The following is an 18,399-nucleotide window of genomic DNA, read 5'->3' as shown; positions in this document are numbered from 1 at the left end:
CTTTTTAAATAGAAGTAATTTACAAATTTGTAGAACTTTCTGCCACCAGGCACAGATTTCCAGATTTACTAATATTGTCTGACGATTAAACAGTGCAAATCAGTGCCTGATTTATTACCATGGCTCAGGATGTTTGACACCTCTTTACACCGTATACCCTAGTTCTAGACTAACAATTATTTGGCTTACTTTACGCCAAAATGTTACTCCCCAAAATCCGGAATTCTGGTGCAGTTACTTTGCCTCATTGTATACAGTAGGAGACTAAAGCACACTGGGCCCTCTAGTTTCCGTGATCCTGGGACCATGTTAGTGCCATTTTTAGGTAATGTTGTCTACTGCTGGGCCTAGGGGACCATGGAGCACAGTAGGTACATTGTATTATTCGACTGCCATATAAGTTCCCTATTCTTATGCTTTTCATATTAACAGCGTCAACAAAATGCCCTGAAATATGTGACGGAGGAATGGAATCAGATTGAGTATGAACTTCTACGAGAAAGAGGGCTATGGGGACCACCTATTGGCTCACACCTGGATAAATGGATGCTGGAGATGACCGAAGGGCCTTGCAGAATGAGGAAGAAAGTTGTGAGAAATGACATGTTCTATATTCACTATCCTTACATTCCTGAAATGGAGCAAGATACTAACACTATGGTAAGCAATCCTTAGTGATCCTAAGAATGGTCATTAATACTGTAGATTATTGTAAGAATAGGGGTAAAAAGCTAAGCTCTGATAGTAACACAATCTTCCCATAAGACAGCTTGTTAACTCTCCTCCAAAGTCTTTCCATTGGTCTGCTGTAGTTACTTGCAGGGGCATAACTACCACTGTAGCAGCCATATTGCCTAATACAGAGCCCGCTGCATTACAGGGCCTGGTGGCCCGCCCCTACAATACACTGGGCCCCCTGAGCTGCCAACATTTGTAGCACACAGTGGCTGAGCGGGCTTTCTAGGTTCTGAAAAAGTCCCTGTAACTGCAAGCACTCTTGACTAGCGCTTGCATTTCTGCTGCTATGACTACACTTGATGGCTTAGTGGTCAGTCGGGGGGGGGGGGGGGGGCAACCATTCTGGTTACGCCCCAGGTTGCTTGTCTTAAAGGAGAACTGTGGCCAAAAAAAAAAAAAAAACATTGCAGTCGGCAGGATGCAGAAACATAATACTTACCTGCCCCAAAGTGCCACGTTCCCATCTCCCACTACCTGGTGGGAAGGGCGTGCTCAGCCTGTCAGTGACTCCAGTGGTGTGCTGCCCCAGTCACTGGCTGAGTGGACAATTCTGAGCCTGGGTCGAGTTGTGGCAGAAATGGGAGCTGCAGGGGTCCAAGGTCGGTTATGCAGGTAAGTATTGATTCTTTGTTATGTTCCCCCCCACCTGCCTGCCTGCAATGTATTTTTTGTTTTAGCTGGACTTTTCCTTAAAGAAGCAAATTATTTTTTGAATACTATAGTATGCCTGAGCATGGAGCCTGTCCTTTGAATAGAGGACAGACATTACAGTGACTGGATGGTTTACCCAGTGGCACCCTACTTGCAGGAAATAGCATTGTGGGATATTTCGATTGCATGGATCTCATATATAAGTAGTTGGAAATACTTGATAGCCGGCAGATGTGAAAAGCATTCTATGACTCCTCTCTGTTTACTGTATCAGTAGGATTTAATTCTTGACCCCCGTATAATGTATCCTTCTGATGTTTATACTTAATACCCGATTTTTTAGTCTGACTTTCCATGTACACTGCCTGAATCCTCTGATGGTGTCTTCATGGTAACTATTGAGAAGGTAAAAACATAGTGAAAGTCTTCTGTACTAAAGAGCATCACTAGAGCATGTTCTAACAAAGCTTTGTAAAGCTTGACCTTCAGGCTGCTCTGCATATGTATAATAACACAACTAGTATCTTTCCACCTTAGTATCCGCAAGTTCCTCTCTGAAAATGATTATAGCACCAATGTGTCCTAACAGTAAGTAGGTTATAGCTGTGCCTAGGAATCCAAAATCATTTACTTATGGAAAGAATCTTAAAGGGAATCTGTCAACTGTTTTTGATGCTAAAAGCTCCAGACACACGTAGATAGCTGTTAGGGTCTGAAAGCACACTGTACTTTTCTTCCTCCTCCTTGACTGATGCACACAGCTCTGTATGTCAGGTTACAGTAAGTAGGGGCTGGGAGGTGAGTGGGAGCAAGGAGACATGCCAGGCTGTGGCTCCTTGACACTTGGCTGAAAAATAAAAAGGTAAAGTAGAAGTAAAAAGCTTTGGCTTTATAAAACGCACCTGACTAAACGATGTACCTCAGGTTTAGATAACAGAAAATAGGGGGAAAATATTTCATGCTAATTAAACTTCATTGGTGGCCTAAGGCAGTATAGGGGTCAAAGTTTATTAAATGTCAGGTGCACTTTAACACTCTCCACGACAGTACCTTATACCAACACATACACAGCTTTAATGCATGCACAATTCACACCCAGCTCTGCTACATTAAAATACACACACACAGCTTTGCTACATAAATATAGCCACAGGCACACACAGAGCTACATCATCAATATACAGACACAGACCTCCGCTATAACACCATATAAAACAGCTTTGCTAAATACACACACACACACACACACACACACACACAAATTTTAATACAGATGGTCCCTACCTGTAGAATCTGTAGCTGGACTGTACATTCCTCACAGTCATGTGACTAATCACATCACTGCGACATCCCTGAAGGTCCTGCAAGTACTATATGTTTTCTACATGAGGAAATCTTGATTCCTCTCTTGCCAGACACTCATCTCACTGATCAGGAGCATTAGGGAAGCAGTCAGGGCGTCTGACACTGTTGGGCCACCCTACCTTCAAAATATAAGACTTGCTAAAAAGTGCATATTTTAAAGCGAAAAATATGGTCATTTTTTTTTTGGGCACCCACCATTAAAGGGAACCTGTCACATTAAAAATGCTATCCAATCTGCAGGCATCTTGTTATAGAAAAGGAGGAGCTGAGCAGATTATTATCTAGTTTTGTAGGAAAAGGTTCAGGATAACTGGTTATTTACCCATATAAATCTCTGCTCATTCTGGGCTCAGTAGTCGGCCCTGTTCAAAGACAACTATCTGTATGTAAGTGTACAGGTAGTCAATCCCTGACTAGTGCCACTGACCTGTCTATTCTACATATTGTGGGTTAAGAAGTCAATTGGGTGGTCCTGCTTAGTGATTGACAGCTCTTTCTACCCACACACTTAAACACAGAGAGCTGTCAATCTCTGAATAGGACCGCCCATGTGACTACTTAGCCCAGAATGAGCAGAGACTTTCATGGGTAAATAACAAGTTATTGTGGAACTTTTACTATAAAACTATATATCAATCTGCTCAGCTCCTCCTGCACGATAACATATTTCTTGCAGGTTTGACTGCATTTTCAGTGTAACAGGTTCCCTTTAACTCCAGGAAAAGTACAGATTGCTTTTTATACCCTAACCGCTATCTATATGATGTCGGCAGCTCTTACCGTAGCATCAAACACAGCTGACAGACTATAAGTGACTACATCCCACCAAATGTTTTATTTCTTGTGATCATTTTTATTTTGTTATGATTATTTCGGGTGGTTCCAGATTAACATAACTAAAGGCATTGTAATATCAATGAAAAGGAGTGTTGTTATGCCCCAGACCAGGAAACCACACATCAACTAAGCCATGAGGGCAGATCTGTTACAGCATTTACCTGTATAAATACATTGAAAAATAAATCTCTTTGACCAGATACCATACTACTACTATTTTTGACACATACAGATGTGCTAGAAGAAGTGGGCACCTAGCCTAACTCATTTACATATAAAAACTGGTTTTAACACATGGGCAAAGGGGGATGTGCAGTGCTGGATAGAAACGGGTAAACATGGGCAAGTATTTTTTGCCAGAGTTCACCTTTAAGGACCTTTTACATGGGCTGATTATTGTGCAATAAATCATTAAATTGTTCGAATTTAAATATAATCTCTTGATATAAACGTGGCAACGATATCTGACAATGAACAAAAAGTAAATAAATAAGATCACTTGTACGCTAAACAAATTCTTACGCAATTTATCTGTAGTTTGTAAAAAGACAACCCTTGGTCATGACCCTTGCGATGGGAAATTCTCATCATTACGTAACATTTATTTCCCAAGAGAAATATGACACCATTTTCAAAAACAGTTGTTTTTTTTTGGTTGGTAGCAATGGCCCCTTCATTTTTTTTTTTTTTTTTTTTTTTTTTATACACAAAAGCTGGTTATAAGTTATACTTCACAGGCTTGTGGAGTCGGTAATCCGCAGCTCCGACTCCAACTCCGACTTCTGAATTTTATCAGGACCGACTCCGACTCCACAGCCCTGGTACTATAGCAGCTCCTCTAACCAGACAGTGGTGTAAACTCCTAATACAATAGCCATTTTTGCACATTCAGCTTTAATATATTTAATTCATGTAACGAGAACATAAAGTGCGCTTACAATGCCTTTAAGTATGAATGTTGGCGATGACCACAATGCTGTTACACTGTGTTATATGTTCATTTTCAAGGATGTGGGAAGTATGTCTCAGCTTCTGCATGAGCTAATGCTACTCTGAGCACTTAGTCTAGAGCCTCACTTTCTGCAGCAAGCGTATGTTGTAAAGGAGGAGTGTGTTACACATTAGAAGCCAGCAGTCACGTCGCTGAACACTGCCCCTTTGTATCTGCGGGAATACCAGGGGGCTGACATAATGTTTGTTTCCAAAGTTTGAGAAGACTTTTTTTTTTATTTGATGCGGCCATGCCAAACATGCCCGGGTGACCTACCATAGGAACCAGCATCTTTCTCCTTACAGAAGGCTTCTGGACCAAGTGTCCTACATTCCGCCGTGCTGAAAACTTTTCCCATACATTTGGTCTGTTTGATGTGATGGGACATTTATAGGGGTAGTGGACGCCACACTTATTTTTTTTCGAAAGAAAAACAATAATTTAAAGTGTACCTGTCGCAATTTTTTTTGTTTTAAAACAGTCAAGAGGGGTTGTGACCGCCAGCAGTTTTGCAATATACTTGCTTTATTTTTCTATGTTCAAATCAACGCTATACATATGGCCACCTGTTAAACAGTGCTATATCCATGTCGATATTTGGAGCCCAAACACAGGAAGTCCCAGTCCTTTGTGCGCTCACACAAGGAAAGACACCTGTTCATCGTGCAGGTTGTATATCAACTGAGGGCAATTGCCTTAGGCTAATTACATTATTAATTTTTGCTAATTATACTATCAGCACAGCAGCCTACAATTCTCTTTGTTATGTGACAATTCAGTCAGTATAATGTCACTGTGCCCTTATAGAGGTTTTGGGGCTGTGTAACAGGAGAGCTGACCATGCAATGCAAGTGCCCTAAGAATTCTCTGCTACTGAATGTGGATGTGCAGCAGCTGCACCCATGCGCACTGAAGGGAGACACCTAGTGGTCATATTAAAATAAGCGAGTATATTGCAAAACTGCTTGCGATCACAACCCGTTAATTAAAAAAAAAAGTGCCTCTTTATCTGTTTACAGATTATAGGAATATAGTCCTAGAATAAGAGTGTACTGCACTTCACAGATCTCTTATATAGGCTCATGAAGTATGTGGCATAGATACAATGGTGGAATGTGTTACACAGTTAAGCTTGTGTAAATGTGCCCTTAGTGTTGCACATCCAGTAAATCCTGCTCTGAAGTTGCACACACACTGCGGTTTTTATTTCAACTTTTTTTTGTGACTGTGGCCAAAAATAAGAAGTATCAATGAAATTTAGCAGGTGGAGCAGTATATAATAGCGCCATCTCCTCTATGTGCTAATGTTCATATTGTTATTATCTATACACAGAAACCTGCCCGTTACCGCCGTGCCATTAGCTATGACAGTAAAGATTACTACATGCGCCTCATGCCAGGGAACCCAGCAGTGTTTCAGGATACAGTGGAGGAAAGCTCGGAGGGGGAAGCAGCTCAGCATGAGCCGGAACATGGAGAAGACACCATTGCCAAAGTGAAAGGTAACAGAGCATGAGAAGGAGTTCACCATAGAATAAGGCCTTATTCACACATTCTGTACGTTTGTCTGTAATTGCAGATCCGCATTAACAGACAAATGTAGGGCCCATTTATTTCTATTGGGCTTGATGGAAAAAAAAAAAATAGGACATGTCCCATAGAAGTCAATAGGAGTCATAGTGGCAACATGCCACTATGTATGTTTCTCTTTGATTATACTTACCTCTGCTATACATTACTCTTCCCTCCTTCGGTTGTCCAAGTCTTTTGTTATGCATAGGTTAAAGTATGATCTGACAACACATACCCACTGCTGATTGGTTAGGTTATTTACACCAGCCTTTTCATACTGTTATGTTTGCCCAATTGATGTATACTTGACAAAGACTCAAATTTTAGTCATAACATTGTATGCTGTACTTGGTCCCTCAGTAAAGTTTAGAAGACTGTTTGGATGCTGTTGGATTTTTCTGTATTATGTCTTTCTGACATGTCAGAAGTTTTTTTTTTTCCACTTAAAGTTACAGTGCCGGCACTACAGGTGTATAAAAAGAGTGGAACTATATGAGGCCAACAGGAGTATAAAAATGGGTATCTTGGTGCTGCTCCCTTTAGATATAGTCCAACACTTTTGTAACAATATAAAAAGGAAAATAGGGGGCGCACTCACCCGTTAAAATCTTGTCTTTATTTCTTCAACACATAAAAGCCATCAGCTTGGCTTGCGGATGGTGGGAACGCCAAACACCTAGAAGTCACGGACGTGACAGCTGCTTCGTGCCTTGCTGTCGCTTCTCAGACGTCACTCATAGCATTGGTAGCTATGGACAGGTCATCAATAGTGTTGAGCGGATTTGCAAAACTGTTCGGGTTCGGCAACGTTTTCTGAATCCCAACACTTTCCATTTGACTCCCAGTGTCTGGAAAAGTTGATTTCCGCCCTAGGGCTGCCAGAAAAACATTGCCTATGGCCTTTGACTGTATCCAAGTTTTCCAAGATTCCCTAGGGCGGCATCCAACTTGTAGAAGGGTGTCCAATGCTGAGCATTGGGGTTCAGAGAATGTTGCTAAACCCTAACCGTTCGGCAAGTCTGCTCAACAGTAGTCATCAGTATGTCACTGGTGAAGGTCTGTCACAGGAAACCCACTGATCAGTAGATTGCAGGGCAATGGTCCATACTATGGAGTCTGACATTGGAAAGCTGTGGCACAGCAAGATTTCTCTATAACTTTACATGAGACTTGTTGTATGTAAACTATGTAAATGCACAAGCGTCCTGTTTCGATTTTTAATTTAGTTTTTGGGAGGAAAGTTAAAATATAATCTTTATAATAATTCTTTAAGGCCTTGTAAAAGCACCACTAAAACGGTCGAGATCTGCCCCCGATGGTGGAGAGGATGAGAACCAGGACCTCCTACAAGACCAGTTGAGTGAGGGCTCATCCATAGATGAGGAAGAGAAGATGGACAGTACCACCCTTCTGAGACTCCTTGAAGAAGGAGAGAAGGTAAAACCAGACTGACTAGTAATAGGCTAATATTAGGTTTAATGTTATGTTTGATCAGTGTATATTGTTTGTCTTAATATACTGTAGTTATTCATAGATCTAGCGTAGTCTTTGTCATATTTAAATTTATTTTTATTCCTTTCATTCTTATAAATTTCAGATCCAGCACATGTACCGCTGTGCCCGGGTTCAGGGCCTGGACACTGGTGAAGGGCTCCTGTTGTTTGGCAAAGAACACTTCTATGTTGTTGACGGGTTCACACTGACCGCCAATAGGGAAATTCGGGATATTGAAACTCTACCAGTAAAGTAGGTGACTCTCTCAACACGAACCTAAAAGCCTGGTATTTTTACAGTCACCCTCTTTTCTCATAGTGTGTTAGGTGGCGCCTCACCTGTTATAGGATGTGTCATTTTAGAGTTTTCATTGTTCTTAATAGACTTTCTTATTTTAGCATGCATGAACCAATTATTCCGCGGGGAGCAAGACAGGGCCCTAGCCAGCTGAGGAGAACATGCAGCATCTTTGCCTATGAAGATATCAAGGAGGTTCATAAACGAAGATATCTCTTACAGGTGGGCTTCTTAGTGTTATAACAAATGCATAGGTGAATCTAAGGGTCCTTGTACATAACCATACAACAACACGAATGAGCATTTATCAGTGAGATCGGCGCTCGTTTGCAAATGCATTTTGTGTGCTTCCATTTTGATCTGTTTTTCCATTATAAAAAAAGGGATCGAAATGCATCATTTTTTTTTTTAGCTTTTGTGTATTTTCTATGCATTTGTGTATGCTAAAAAAATGGATGTGTTTTGATCCGTTTATTCATCTTTTTTTTATATCGGAAGTCAATGGAAAACTGGTTCAAAGCGGATTCTACTTTGCTGTTAGTCTTATTTTTTTTTTTCCATTTCTTTCTCTACATTTACTTTGTTGCTGTAGCCATTTCTATAATAAAGTCCTGTATGCCTCCTTGCAGTGCTTTATCCATGTAATATGTATAGAAAATTGCTGTGTTTGGGTCTACTAGAATAATGCATTTACAATTGTTATCTGAACGTTTGATGACATCTGATAACATAAGCAGGCTCCAAATACATGACTTGGCTCCGGTGGTGTACATATGTAAATGCTCTGTACTGTATGCTGACATATAGCTGACAGCTGCTCATATTTGTGCACCCATAAATACATATGTACTTGTTCGTTGCCAGCTGTCACACCGCACATGGTTATGCGCGCGATAAATATTTAGAGCTCGCTGATAGAAACATTTTACAGTTTTAGGCTGGGTTCACACTACGTATATTTCAGTCAGTATTGTGGTCCTCATATTGCAACCAAAACCAGGAGTGGATTAAAAACACAGAAAGGCTCTGTTCACACAATGTTGTAATTGAGTGGATGGCCACCATATAACAGTAAATAATGGCCATTATTTCAATATAACAGCCGTTGTTTTAAAATAACAGCAAATATTTGCTATTATATGGCGGCCATCCACTCAATTTCAACATTGTGTGAACAGAGCCTTTCTGTGTTTTTAATCCACTCCTGGTTTTGGTTGCAATATGAGGACCACAATACTGACTGAAATATACGTAGTGTGAACCCAGCCTTAGGCTACATTCACACGTTCAGTACTTTTGTCTGTAATTCTGGATCCACATAATTTAGAGCCCATTAATTTCATTTGGACTGTTCACACTGTCTGAATATTTATAGATTTGTAATCCACAAAAATTACTGGCAAGCTCTAGTACGGACTTCAATTGCAACATAGATTGTCCTATAGAAGTCTGAGGGAGCATTCATAAATTTTGCGGATCCGTAATTTTACGAAATAATCGTCCGAAAATTTTTGGCGGATTCCGGATGAAGATTGGGACAATTGCAGAAAACATATATAGTCCTAAACATTTATAGTTTATGAACGTTTGAATGTAGCCTTACTTTTCAACTGTAATTCTGTGTATCCAGAAATACAGTATTTTCCTGTGTATAAGACTACTTTTTAACCCTGGAAAATTTTCTCAAAAGTCAGGGGCCATCTTATATGCCGGGGATCGTCGTATAGGGCTGAAAACTTTGTAACTGGACTGGAGAATCTGTAGTTGCCGCATACAGTGAAGGGAACTAAATAATTTCCGCATCCCCATCATATGGGGTGACCATATAAAGGGCAGAGCAAGCTGCAGGCTTCCGGGGTATGGGAAAAAAAGGGATATGGCAGAGTGGCGTTGTGCCTAGAAAAACACCCATCTTGGCACCCTTGTATCCTGCCGGTATTACCTCCTTCTCTGCCTCTCAGATCTCACTGCTGTCTGATGTTCTTATTAATTTTAATTTGGTCTGCGTTGGAAGAGGGATAGTCTTACGGTGAGTATATCCCAAACTCTATATTTTAGCTGGAAAAGTTGGGTGTCATCTTATACGCCCAGACGTCTTATATATCGGAAAATACAGGTACATTTCTGGTATAGGAAATTTGTATTTCTTCCAGAAAAAAATACTGACGTCTGTTTAATGTTGTCTACCTATAAGGGCCTCCTATAAGCCACCTAGATGGCAATGGTCCATGCCACAACACAAATAAACTTGGGGCAAAATATTATTTGGGTGCCACAAATGCCCCAGATTTTGGAGGTCGGAATGGTGGCTTGATCCTCATTCTGGTTCCCTTCTTTCATGATATACTAACATTGTATGAACTGTAGAGTGGGGGTGGGAGAGGGACTTTGCTGAGATTCTGGACAACCTGGAATCCACTATACATTGTGCTATATTACTGCCTGATGTAGTAAGGTAATGGAACATAATAGTGTCTTGTATGGCGACTGATTGAGACATGGGTAAGTGCACACAAAAAAGATTTTCCCTTTATGGAAAACTTTTTTTTTTTTTTACTATTCATTGATAGAATCTGACATTTGGCTTTTTTATCCATCTTATTATAGCCGATTGCTGTTGAAGTCTTCTCTGCAGACGGACGCAACTATTTACTGTCTTTTCAAAAGGGAGTACGGAACAAAGTGTACCAGAGGTGAGTCTGCTATATGGCAGGAAATAATAGGAGTTCTTATTACTGTTAAAATAATTGTACCAAGGTGCTTTAGGCTTCCAGCAGTCATCAGGTGTATCTGACCCTGTGTAGCTGGAGCTGCCACATATTACTGCTCTGGGGCGGACACAGACTGCAAAGGGCCCCTATGCAAAAATGTGTTTGGGCCCCCATAACCTATTTGTTTCTCCACCTTTCTGCCTTAAAGGCGCACACATATGTACGCCCGGGTATCTGGTACATGTGTCCTGGTTTCTCGGGAGGGCCCTACAGCACAGATGCCAGGGCCCACTAAAGGACTGTACTGTAGTCTGTGCAGGCCCCAGTGTGGGACTTAGGTACCTGTGGCTAACCAATAAAACTGATCATGGGGGGTACCCAAATAAAGGACTCATCAGCAGGGACATGCAGACCTTGTCCCATCTTGTACTGATGTATCTGTGACCACAACTCCCGGAATAACAATAACTAAAACTCTCAAAATGCCTTACACTTATTAATCTCTCAGAGAATGCTGGGAGTTGTAGTTTCCTAGACAGCGCGGACAAACAAAGCGGACAGACTAGGAATATATTCTTTTAAAGGGGAACTCTCTCCAAATTTACTTTTTTCAAAGCAACTGGTACCAGGAAGTTATATAGATTTGTAAATTACTTCTATTTAAAATCTCCAGTCTCCCAGTACTTATCAGCTGCTGTATGTCTTGCAGTAAGTGGTGTATTCTTTCCAGTCTGACACAGTGCTCTCTGCAGCCACCTCTGTGCGTGACAGGAACTGTGCAAAGCAGTAGAGACTTTCTATGGGGGATTTGCTACTGCTCTGGGACAGTTCCTGTTACAGGCAGAGAGCACTGTGCGAGGCTGAAAAGAACACTGCACTTCCTGCAGGATATACAGCAGCTCATAAGTACTGGAAGACTTGAGATTTTTAATTAGAAGAAAATTGCTAATGTGTATCATTCTTTAGTACCAGTGGATTTGGAAAAAAAAGTACATTTTTGCCAGGGTTCCCCTTTAAGTAAAGATAAAGTAAAACATACAACTAATCTGGTACCCTTTTCTCCCACAGGTTCTTAGCAGTGGTGCCATCTTTGACAGACAGTTCAGAGTCTGTTTCGGGGCAGCGTCCAAATACCAGTGTGGAACAAGGGTAATATATTAGTGCATACATTACATTGCATATTCCCGTGTAAAGGATGGGGGATAGCATCTGTGGATAGGGGATAACAATCCAATCGCTGGGACCCCTACTGATCCCAAGAACAGGGACAAACATGTGCCTGGAATGAACAGAGCACACCGCTTGTAAGAGGACAGAACCTTGGAGATTTATATGTTTCATTCATTGTGGCCAATACTTGATATTTAAATATACTAATTCCAGCAAAATAGCCTTGAAATATAAACATTGTTATACAGATTTCATTGAAGCCACGATTCCTGTTCTCTGTTATACATTTTTAATATGAGGACAGAAAATAAGTGGAGCACTTTCAATCTCAACATTTCACACTGAAAACATAGAGCCGTGTCCCTTGTCTGTCACCATTGTCATCAAGCGCTTAGTGTGCCGCAATTATCTTGGGAAGCTAGTAATTATATTGTCAGGAAAAATGAAGGGGACCAACAAGAGTTGCCTTATTCATCACTGAAAATTATTGAGTGTTCAAAAGCCGCCTCTTAATAAAGAGCCGACTGAAAAACAGGGAAAAAAAAGCTTGAACATTATGTAGTTTGTTAATCATTTTTATACTTACTGTGTTCTTAATAGCTATGGCCATCAGGAGCAATGGGGTTAATTTCCCCCTATATGAGGAATGTGCTTCCATTATGTTTGGTTTATATTTTTAGGTTTATTTCTTTATCATGTTTTTGTTTATTATTTATATTTTTGTTTATTTTTTTGTGTGCTTTTTTATTATTTATTTTTGCTTGTTTTGTTATTTGTTTAGATTTATGTTTTTGTTTATAATTTATATTTTTATGTTTATTTTTTATATTTATCTGTTATGTTAAGTATATATTTTTTAGTTGATCAATATGCAGTATGGAAAAAAAAACCTGTTGTTTCTTGGAAACTGTCATCGAGCAGGTTTACTGCTATTGATTGACCTTTATTACGAAGAACTTTTCCACCCCTAACCTAAAAATGGCCATATATTAGTAGCTTTTTGACAGTTGTGATTATTCTGTACATTTTTCCTATGATTTTAGATCAGTAAACTGTTGAAAGGCCGTTTTTATTGTACAACCGTCATTTAACGGAGAATAATGGCCATTATTATATGAGAAACAGATTGCTGAACTCAGGGAGACCAGCCGAAGGACAACACTGCCGGCTGCTAGTGAAAGCGCTCAATGCAGTGAAGTCCTAGGTGCATTGCCCCCTGGGAAACATGAATATGCAAAAGAGGAGTCCTGTGTTTGAGACTCTTCATTGAGGCTCCACGGGCTCCTCTTTTGCATTATTATATGAATAATGTCTGTTCTTACAAAATAAATGTATGATGGCCAGGACCACCAGTGATCTCAACCACAGCAGTCTCCGAGTACACCCTGTGAATGGAGCAGTAGCATTAGTATAGCCTCCCCTCCATTCACTGCTATGGGACTGAGGACCGGAGATCTCAATAACAGCAGGCCCCAAGTACTTGTGAACCGAACTATAGTGCTTAACGCACTTGTGTGGCTACCACTTTATTTCCTGCCATGCGACTGAGGACTCCTACAGATATCATTAGCGGCAGCGCCCAAGTGCACCTTGTGAAAAGAGCAGTAGTGCAGCACTTGTGTGGCCACTGCCCCATTCACTGCTATTGGACTTGTAGAGATTGCCAAGCGCTTAGTGAATGGAGCGGTAGTCATGTGAGTGCACTCCTGCTCCATTCACAATTCACAATGATTTTAGTGGGAAATGTAAATGCTAAACATGCCTGATTATTCATTTAAAATGATGTTATCTTATTTTCTCCTGTCTTGTGTTGCCACACTTTAGGTCTGGGCTTCTCAGCACTTTGGTTGGAGAAAAGTCTGTTACACAGAGATGGGAGGTAAAGAAAAAAGCAGATTTAGTAGTATGCTGTTCTTCTTCTGCCACGTTATATACACAGAATCTTCCAGTACACACATACAGCCTATTGTGGATCCATTTTAATATAACCTGTATGAGACCCCCTTAAAATCTACGAGCCCATAATATACCTTAATATATGTCGTGTTCCATCACATGCTGAGTTTTGGAGTTATTCTCTCTTAGAAGCTTTGCTACTAGCTCTAAAACACCGAATGGACTGTGTAAGCCGCTGTACATACCCCTGTGGAATGACTGAGTGTATAGACACACCAGCAGTGTACTTGATGTACAAACTTACAATGTTGTATCATAAAATTAACCAGTATGTAAGCCATGTCATAGTACAATTGGAATTGCTTAAAAACCTGTGTTCGGTATATTTTAGTATTTACATGGTTTACAGTCAGCTGACCAGATACCTGACACTCAGTGCTAGACTTGTTATGCTCCGCCCCCACCAGCTCAACACAAGCTGCAGGGGAGGCAGGAGGGGTAAGAAGATGCACGGTAGGGGACATTGAATATGGGGGGGGGGGGTATACAGTATGGGGACTACCTGCAGAGGGGGATTTATACAGTATGGGGGAACAACTAAAAAGGGAGAGGAAGGTATACAGTATAGGGGGCTACCTGCAGAGGGGGGTATGTATACAGTATGGGGACCACCTGCAGAGGGGGGAGGTATACAATATGGGGGAAGAACTATGGGGGGGATATATACAGTATGGGGATTACCTGCAGAGGGGGGATGTATACAGTATGAGGAAAACAACTAAAGAGGGGGGAGGTATACAGTATGAAAGCCTAACTACAGGGAAACTTATATAACAATATCCTACATTGAGATAGAGGAGCACACCCTACATTGAGACTGAGGGTACTATACATGTGCCCCTAATCTTCCTGTTCTCATTCGTGCATATTGTTTTATTGAGAAATAAGTGTTGGTTGTAGCTTTTATATACAGGTTCTTTAGAATGACTGCTATAGAGTGTGTCAGGGCCGACAGTCATAGAAACCACAGATCCGTGCTCCGGGCTGCCATGTTATTTGTACCTCATCTCACCACAGCAACACCTTAGAGATAAGCTCCATAAAATCAACCAGACTAAATGTTCGCCTCTGTGTCTAATCCTCTTGTCTTGTGTCTATTCAGAGAGGAGAAATCAGCAATTTCCAGTATTTGATGCACTTAAACACCCTGGCAGGCCGGTCATACAATGATCTCATGCAGTACCCGGTCTTCCCATGGATCCTGGCAGATTATGACTCTGAGGTAATTGTGCTCACAGCATCAGTCACCTTTCACAGGACGGCCATAAATCTCACCCCCTCAGCCTCTTTCTGTATGTTTCTTCTAAACCTTTAGACCATGTTGACATCACGTTTAAGATGTTAAGATGTCTAAACAAATGTACATTAGGAAAGCTTATGATGTTCACAAAACATGTCCATAGGGTTACATTAGCCTAAAGGAGGCAAAAAAGTGTCAGTTAAAGTGTACGGTACTATTTTTAAAATGAATGAACAGGGGTTGTGATTACAAACAGTTTTGCAATATGCTTGTTTGCTTCTTTTCTTTGTTTAAATCAATGTTATACATACGGCCACACTGTGCTCCATACTTCCTCTGTGCTGATATTTGGTCTTCTAAAAAAAAAGAGACCACACAGTCCCAGTCCTTTTTTGCACGCACAAAAGGAAAGACACCTGTTCATCGTGCAGGTTGTATATCAACTGAGGGCATTTAGGGTCCATTTACATAGAAAGATGATCTGACAGATTATTTGCCTAAGATTTGAAGCCAAAGCCAGGAACAGACTATAAACAGAGATCAGGTCATAAAGAAGAGCCTGAGATTTTCCTCATTTCAAATCCATTCCTGGCTTAGGCTTCAAATATTTGGCCAGATAATCTTTCTGTGTAAATGGACCCTTACTGCTGCTCATTATATTATTAATGTGTATTAATTATATTATCAGCTCTGCAGTTTACCAGGAGAGAATGTTCCTTGTTATGTAACAATTCCGTCAGTATAATATCTCTGTGTGGTTACAGAGGTTTTGGTGCTGTGTGACAGGAGAGCTGACCATACAATGCGGACACCCCCCAAGATTCTCTGCTACTGAGTGTAGATTCGCGGCAGCTGTACACATGCACAGTGAAGGGAGACACCTAGTGGCTATATGTGTAAAGTTGATTTAAAAAAAAGAAAACTTAAGAAAAAAATAAAGCAAGTATATTGCTAGAATGCTTGCAATCACAACCCCTATTGATTTCTTAAATTAAAAAAAAACAAAACATCACAACACAACACTGCCTCTTTACAGTGACGGATACAGGCATCTGTTTCCCATATATATCTATACATATATATATATGAAAGAGAGACAATAAACATGATGTGAACATAGCCATGCTGACATGGCAGCCTGGTTCCTGTGGCCACATTACAGCCAACTAGCCAGATAGAAGAAAGGTGTTGTGTTTCTGATGTCTGTAGCTCTCGGTGGTGAGAAGCATTGGATGTATGTTGATAATTGTTCAGGTTCTGCAACATTATCTGAACCCAAACGTTCGGTATTTGATTCCTCACAGCTGCAGAAGTTGGATGCCTCCCTAGGGAGTCCTGCAAAACATGGATACGGGATAAGCTGTATTCATGTTTTCCTGGAGGCCTTAAGGTGGCGTCCAACTTCTGAAACAGCAGGAAATCAAAAGCGAAGCATTCGGGTAACGTTGCAGAACCCAAACTTTTTGACAGATCTGCTTAAAACTGCTTTTAAATTAAATGAGCGTTTTTTTTTTCAATGAATTTTTATGTATAGATATAAGCTGGAATGGATGTGTTACTAATGAATCTCTAAGGGAAGAACCAGCTCAGCCTGAGCCCCCTGACACCGGAGTGTTTCCATAGTTATCTGACTGTGAGAGCTGCACAGCTGGGTGATATCCCCTATGGGCTGTAATAGTCCCCACATGGGGTTGTCACCTTTTGCGATTTGGGATCTTTTATCTTAAAAACTGTGTTGTATTTTATGTGGCCTTGTGTATTATACCTTTCACATGATATTGTGAATCAAATAGGCTTTAATTCAAAATTCTCCCCTGCTTGTAATACACCATAATAATATAGTCCCTTACTGAAGCATAATAATAATGTGCTCTTGTAATATTCCACTGAAGGAGCTGGACTTGACAAATCCGAAGACATTTAGAAACCTTGCCAAGCCAATGGGAGCACAAACTGATGACAGACTGGCACAGTATAAGAAGCGTTACAAGGATTGGGAAGATCCCAATGGTGGGTATTATTACCATGATGTTACTAAGATTTCCCATGCAGGGGTAGTGCCTACAAATGCCCCAGTTTTGCTCCGGTGCCCTGGTAATGCAATAAAGGGGTACTCCGGCAAAAAAGATTGTTTTCACCTGTTATACAAGTTGTACAAATGTGTAAATTACTTCTATTGAAAAATCTCAAGTCATCCAGTACTTATAATCTGCTGTATGTCCTGCAGGCACTGGTGTAGTCTCTCCAGTCTGACACAGTGCTCTCTGCTGCCACCTCTGTCCATGTCAGGAACTGTCCGGAACAATAGCAAGTTCCCATAGAAAACCTCTCCTGCTCTGGACAGTTTCTGACAGTACTGGAAATTTTGTAAATAGAAGTAAATTACAAATCTATATAACTTTCTGAAACCAGTTAATTTGAAGGAAAATTTAAAGTACGCCCTTTAACTAACAATACTGTAAAGCAGTGAATTTCTGTGATACAGAAGATTTTTTTGTATGTTTTATGATACCCCAACCTGACAGTGTGGTGAGAACTTTATTATACTTTCTTACCTATTACAGGAGAGACACCAGCTTATCACTACGGGACGCATTACAGCTCTGCTATGATTGTAGCGTCCTATCTAGTCCGAATGGAGCCATTTACTCAGATCTTCCTCAGGCTTCAGGTATGTACTGTATACCCCCCATGTGTGTTACCTAATTTATATAGCTATGCAACAGAGATATTGACACACCATCCCTATTCCCCATTGTAGGGTGGACACTTTGACCTGGCCGATCGAATGTTCCACAGTGTGCGGGAGGCCTGGTACTCAGCATCCAAACATAACATGGCTGATGTGAAGGAACTCATTCCAGAGTTTTTCTACCTGCCCGAGTTTCTTCTCAACTCCAACAATTTTGACCTTGGTATGAGTTGGCCTGCTTATAAACCGATTGGTGGATGACTCGTTTTCTGTTGGTTATATTCTGCTATATATATCTCATTTTAAGGGACTTAGACAGGATAGCAACACTGTCACACAGACAAGGATCTATATGAATTTCCTCTAGTCTTTGGAAGGAAGGGTAGTCCGTCACTGTCAGAAGACTATAAGGCTATGTTCACACACAGTAAAATAAAAACAAAACAGGTATAAAACATGGTTTATAGATTTAAGCCAAAGGCTAGAATACCCTACTTGCCCAAAAGGTAAAATTTAACTTTTATTGATACTTGATTAAAAAAGGGAAAGAAAAAAGTGCAGTGACTGTGTATATACAGTGTTACTTAAAATAGACACACACTGATGTATCTTTAGTTGGTTTAGTGGTGCGTTGTCAATTTTATAAGTCCCTGGGTTATTTACCCAATACTGGGATCTTAGTTAT

At 40.6% G+C, this 18,399-nt stretch overlaps 1 protein-coding gene across 12 annotated transcripts in view; it reads left to right on the top strand.

Annotated features, from left to right (window-relative positions):
• Nucleotides 1-18,399, top strand: part of WDFY3 (WD repeat and FYVE domain containing 3) — a 230,262-nt gene that overhangs the window by 192,472 nt on the left and 19,391 nt on the right. For 10 of the 12 annotated variants that reach the window (XM_069978200.1, XM_069978202.1, XM_069978204.1 and 7 more), the window contains 13 exons: nt 433-660; nt 1,733-1,795; nt 5,916-6,084; nt 7,428-7,591; nt 7,752-7,900; nt 8,047-8,167; nt 10,553-10,638; nt 11,725-11,805; nt 13,651-13,705; nt 14,885-15,004; nt 16,915-17,032; nt 17,587-17,693; nt 17,784-17,937. In XM_069978200.1, coding sequence (XP_069834301.1) covers nt 433-660; nt 1,733-1,795; nt 5,916-6,084; nt 7,428-7,591; nt 7,752-7,900; nt 8,047-8,167; nt 10,553-10,638; nt 11,725-11,805; nt 13,651-13,705; nt 14,885-15,004; nt 16,915-17,032; nt 17,587-17,693; nt 17,784-17,937 — 1,615 coding nt within the window. The remainder of the gene's footprint in view (nt 1-432; nt 661-1,732; nt 1,796-5,915; nt 6,085-7,427; nt 7,592-7,751; nt 7,901-8,046; nt 8,168-10,552; nt 10,639-11,724; nt 11,806-13,650; nt 13,706-14,884; nt 15,005-16,914; nt 17,033-17,586; nt 17,694-17,783; nt 17,938-18,399) is intronic. The other 2 variants (XM_069978209.1, XM_069978208.1) reach the window with 1 other exon arrangement.

The sequence above is a fragment of the Dendropsophus ebraccatus genome, chromosome 7 (genome assembly GCF_027789765.1).
Source record: "Dendropsophus ebraccatus isolate aDenEbr1 chromosome 7, aDenEbr1.pat, whole genome shotgun sequence".
NCBI classification, from domain to species: domain Eukaryota; kingdom Metazoa; phylum Chordata; class Amphibia; order Anura; family Hylidae; genus Dendropsophus; species Dendropsophus ebraccatus.
Note: the sequence above shows the minus strand (reverse complement) of the source record. Positions and strands in the feature narration are given on the sequence as shown.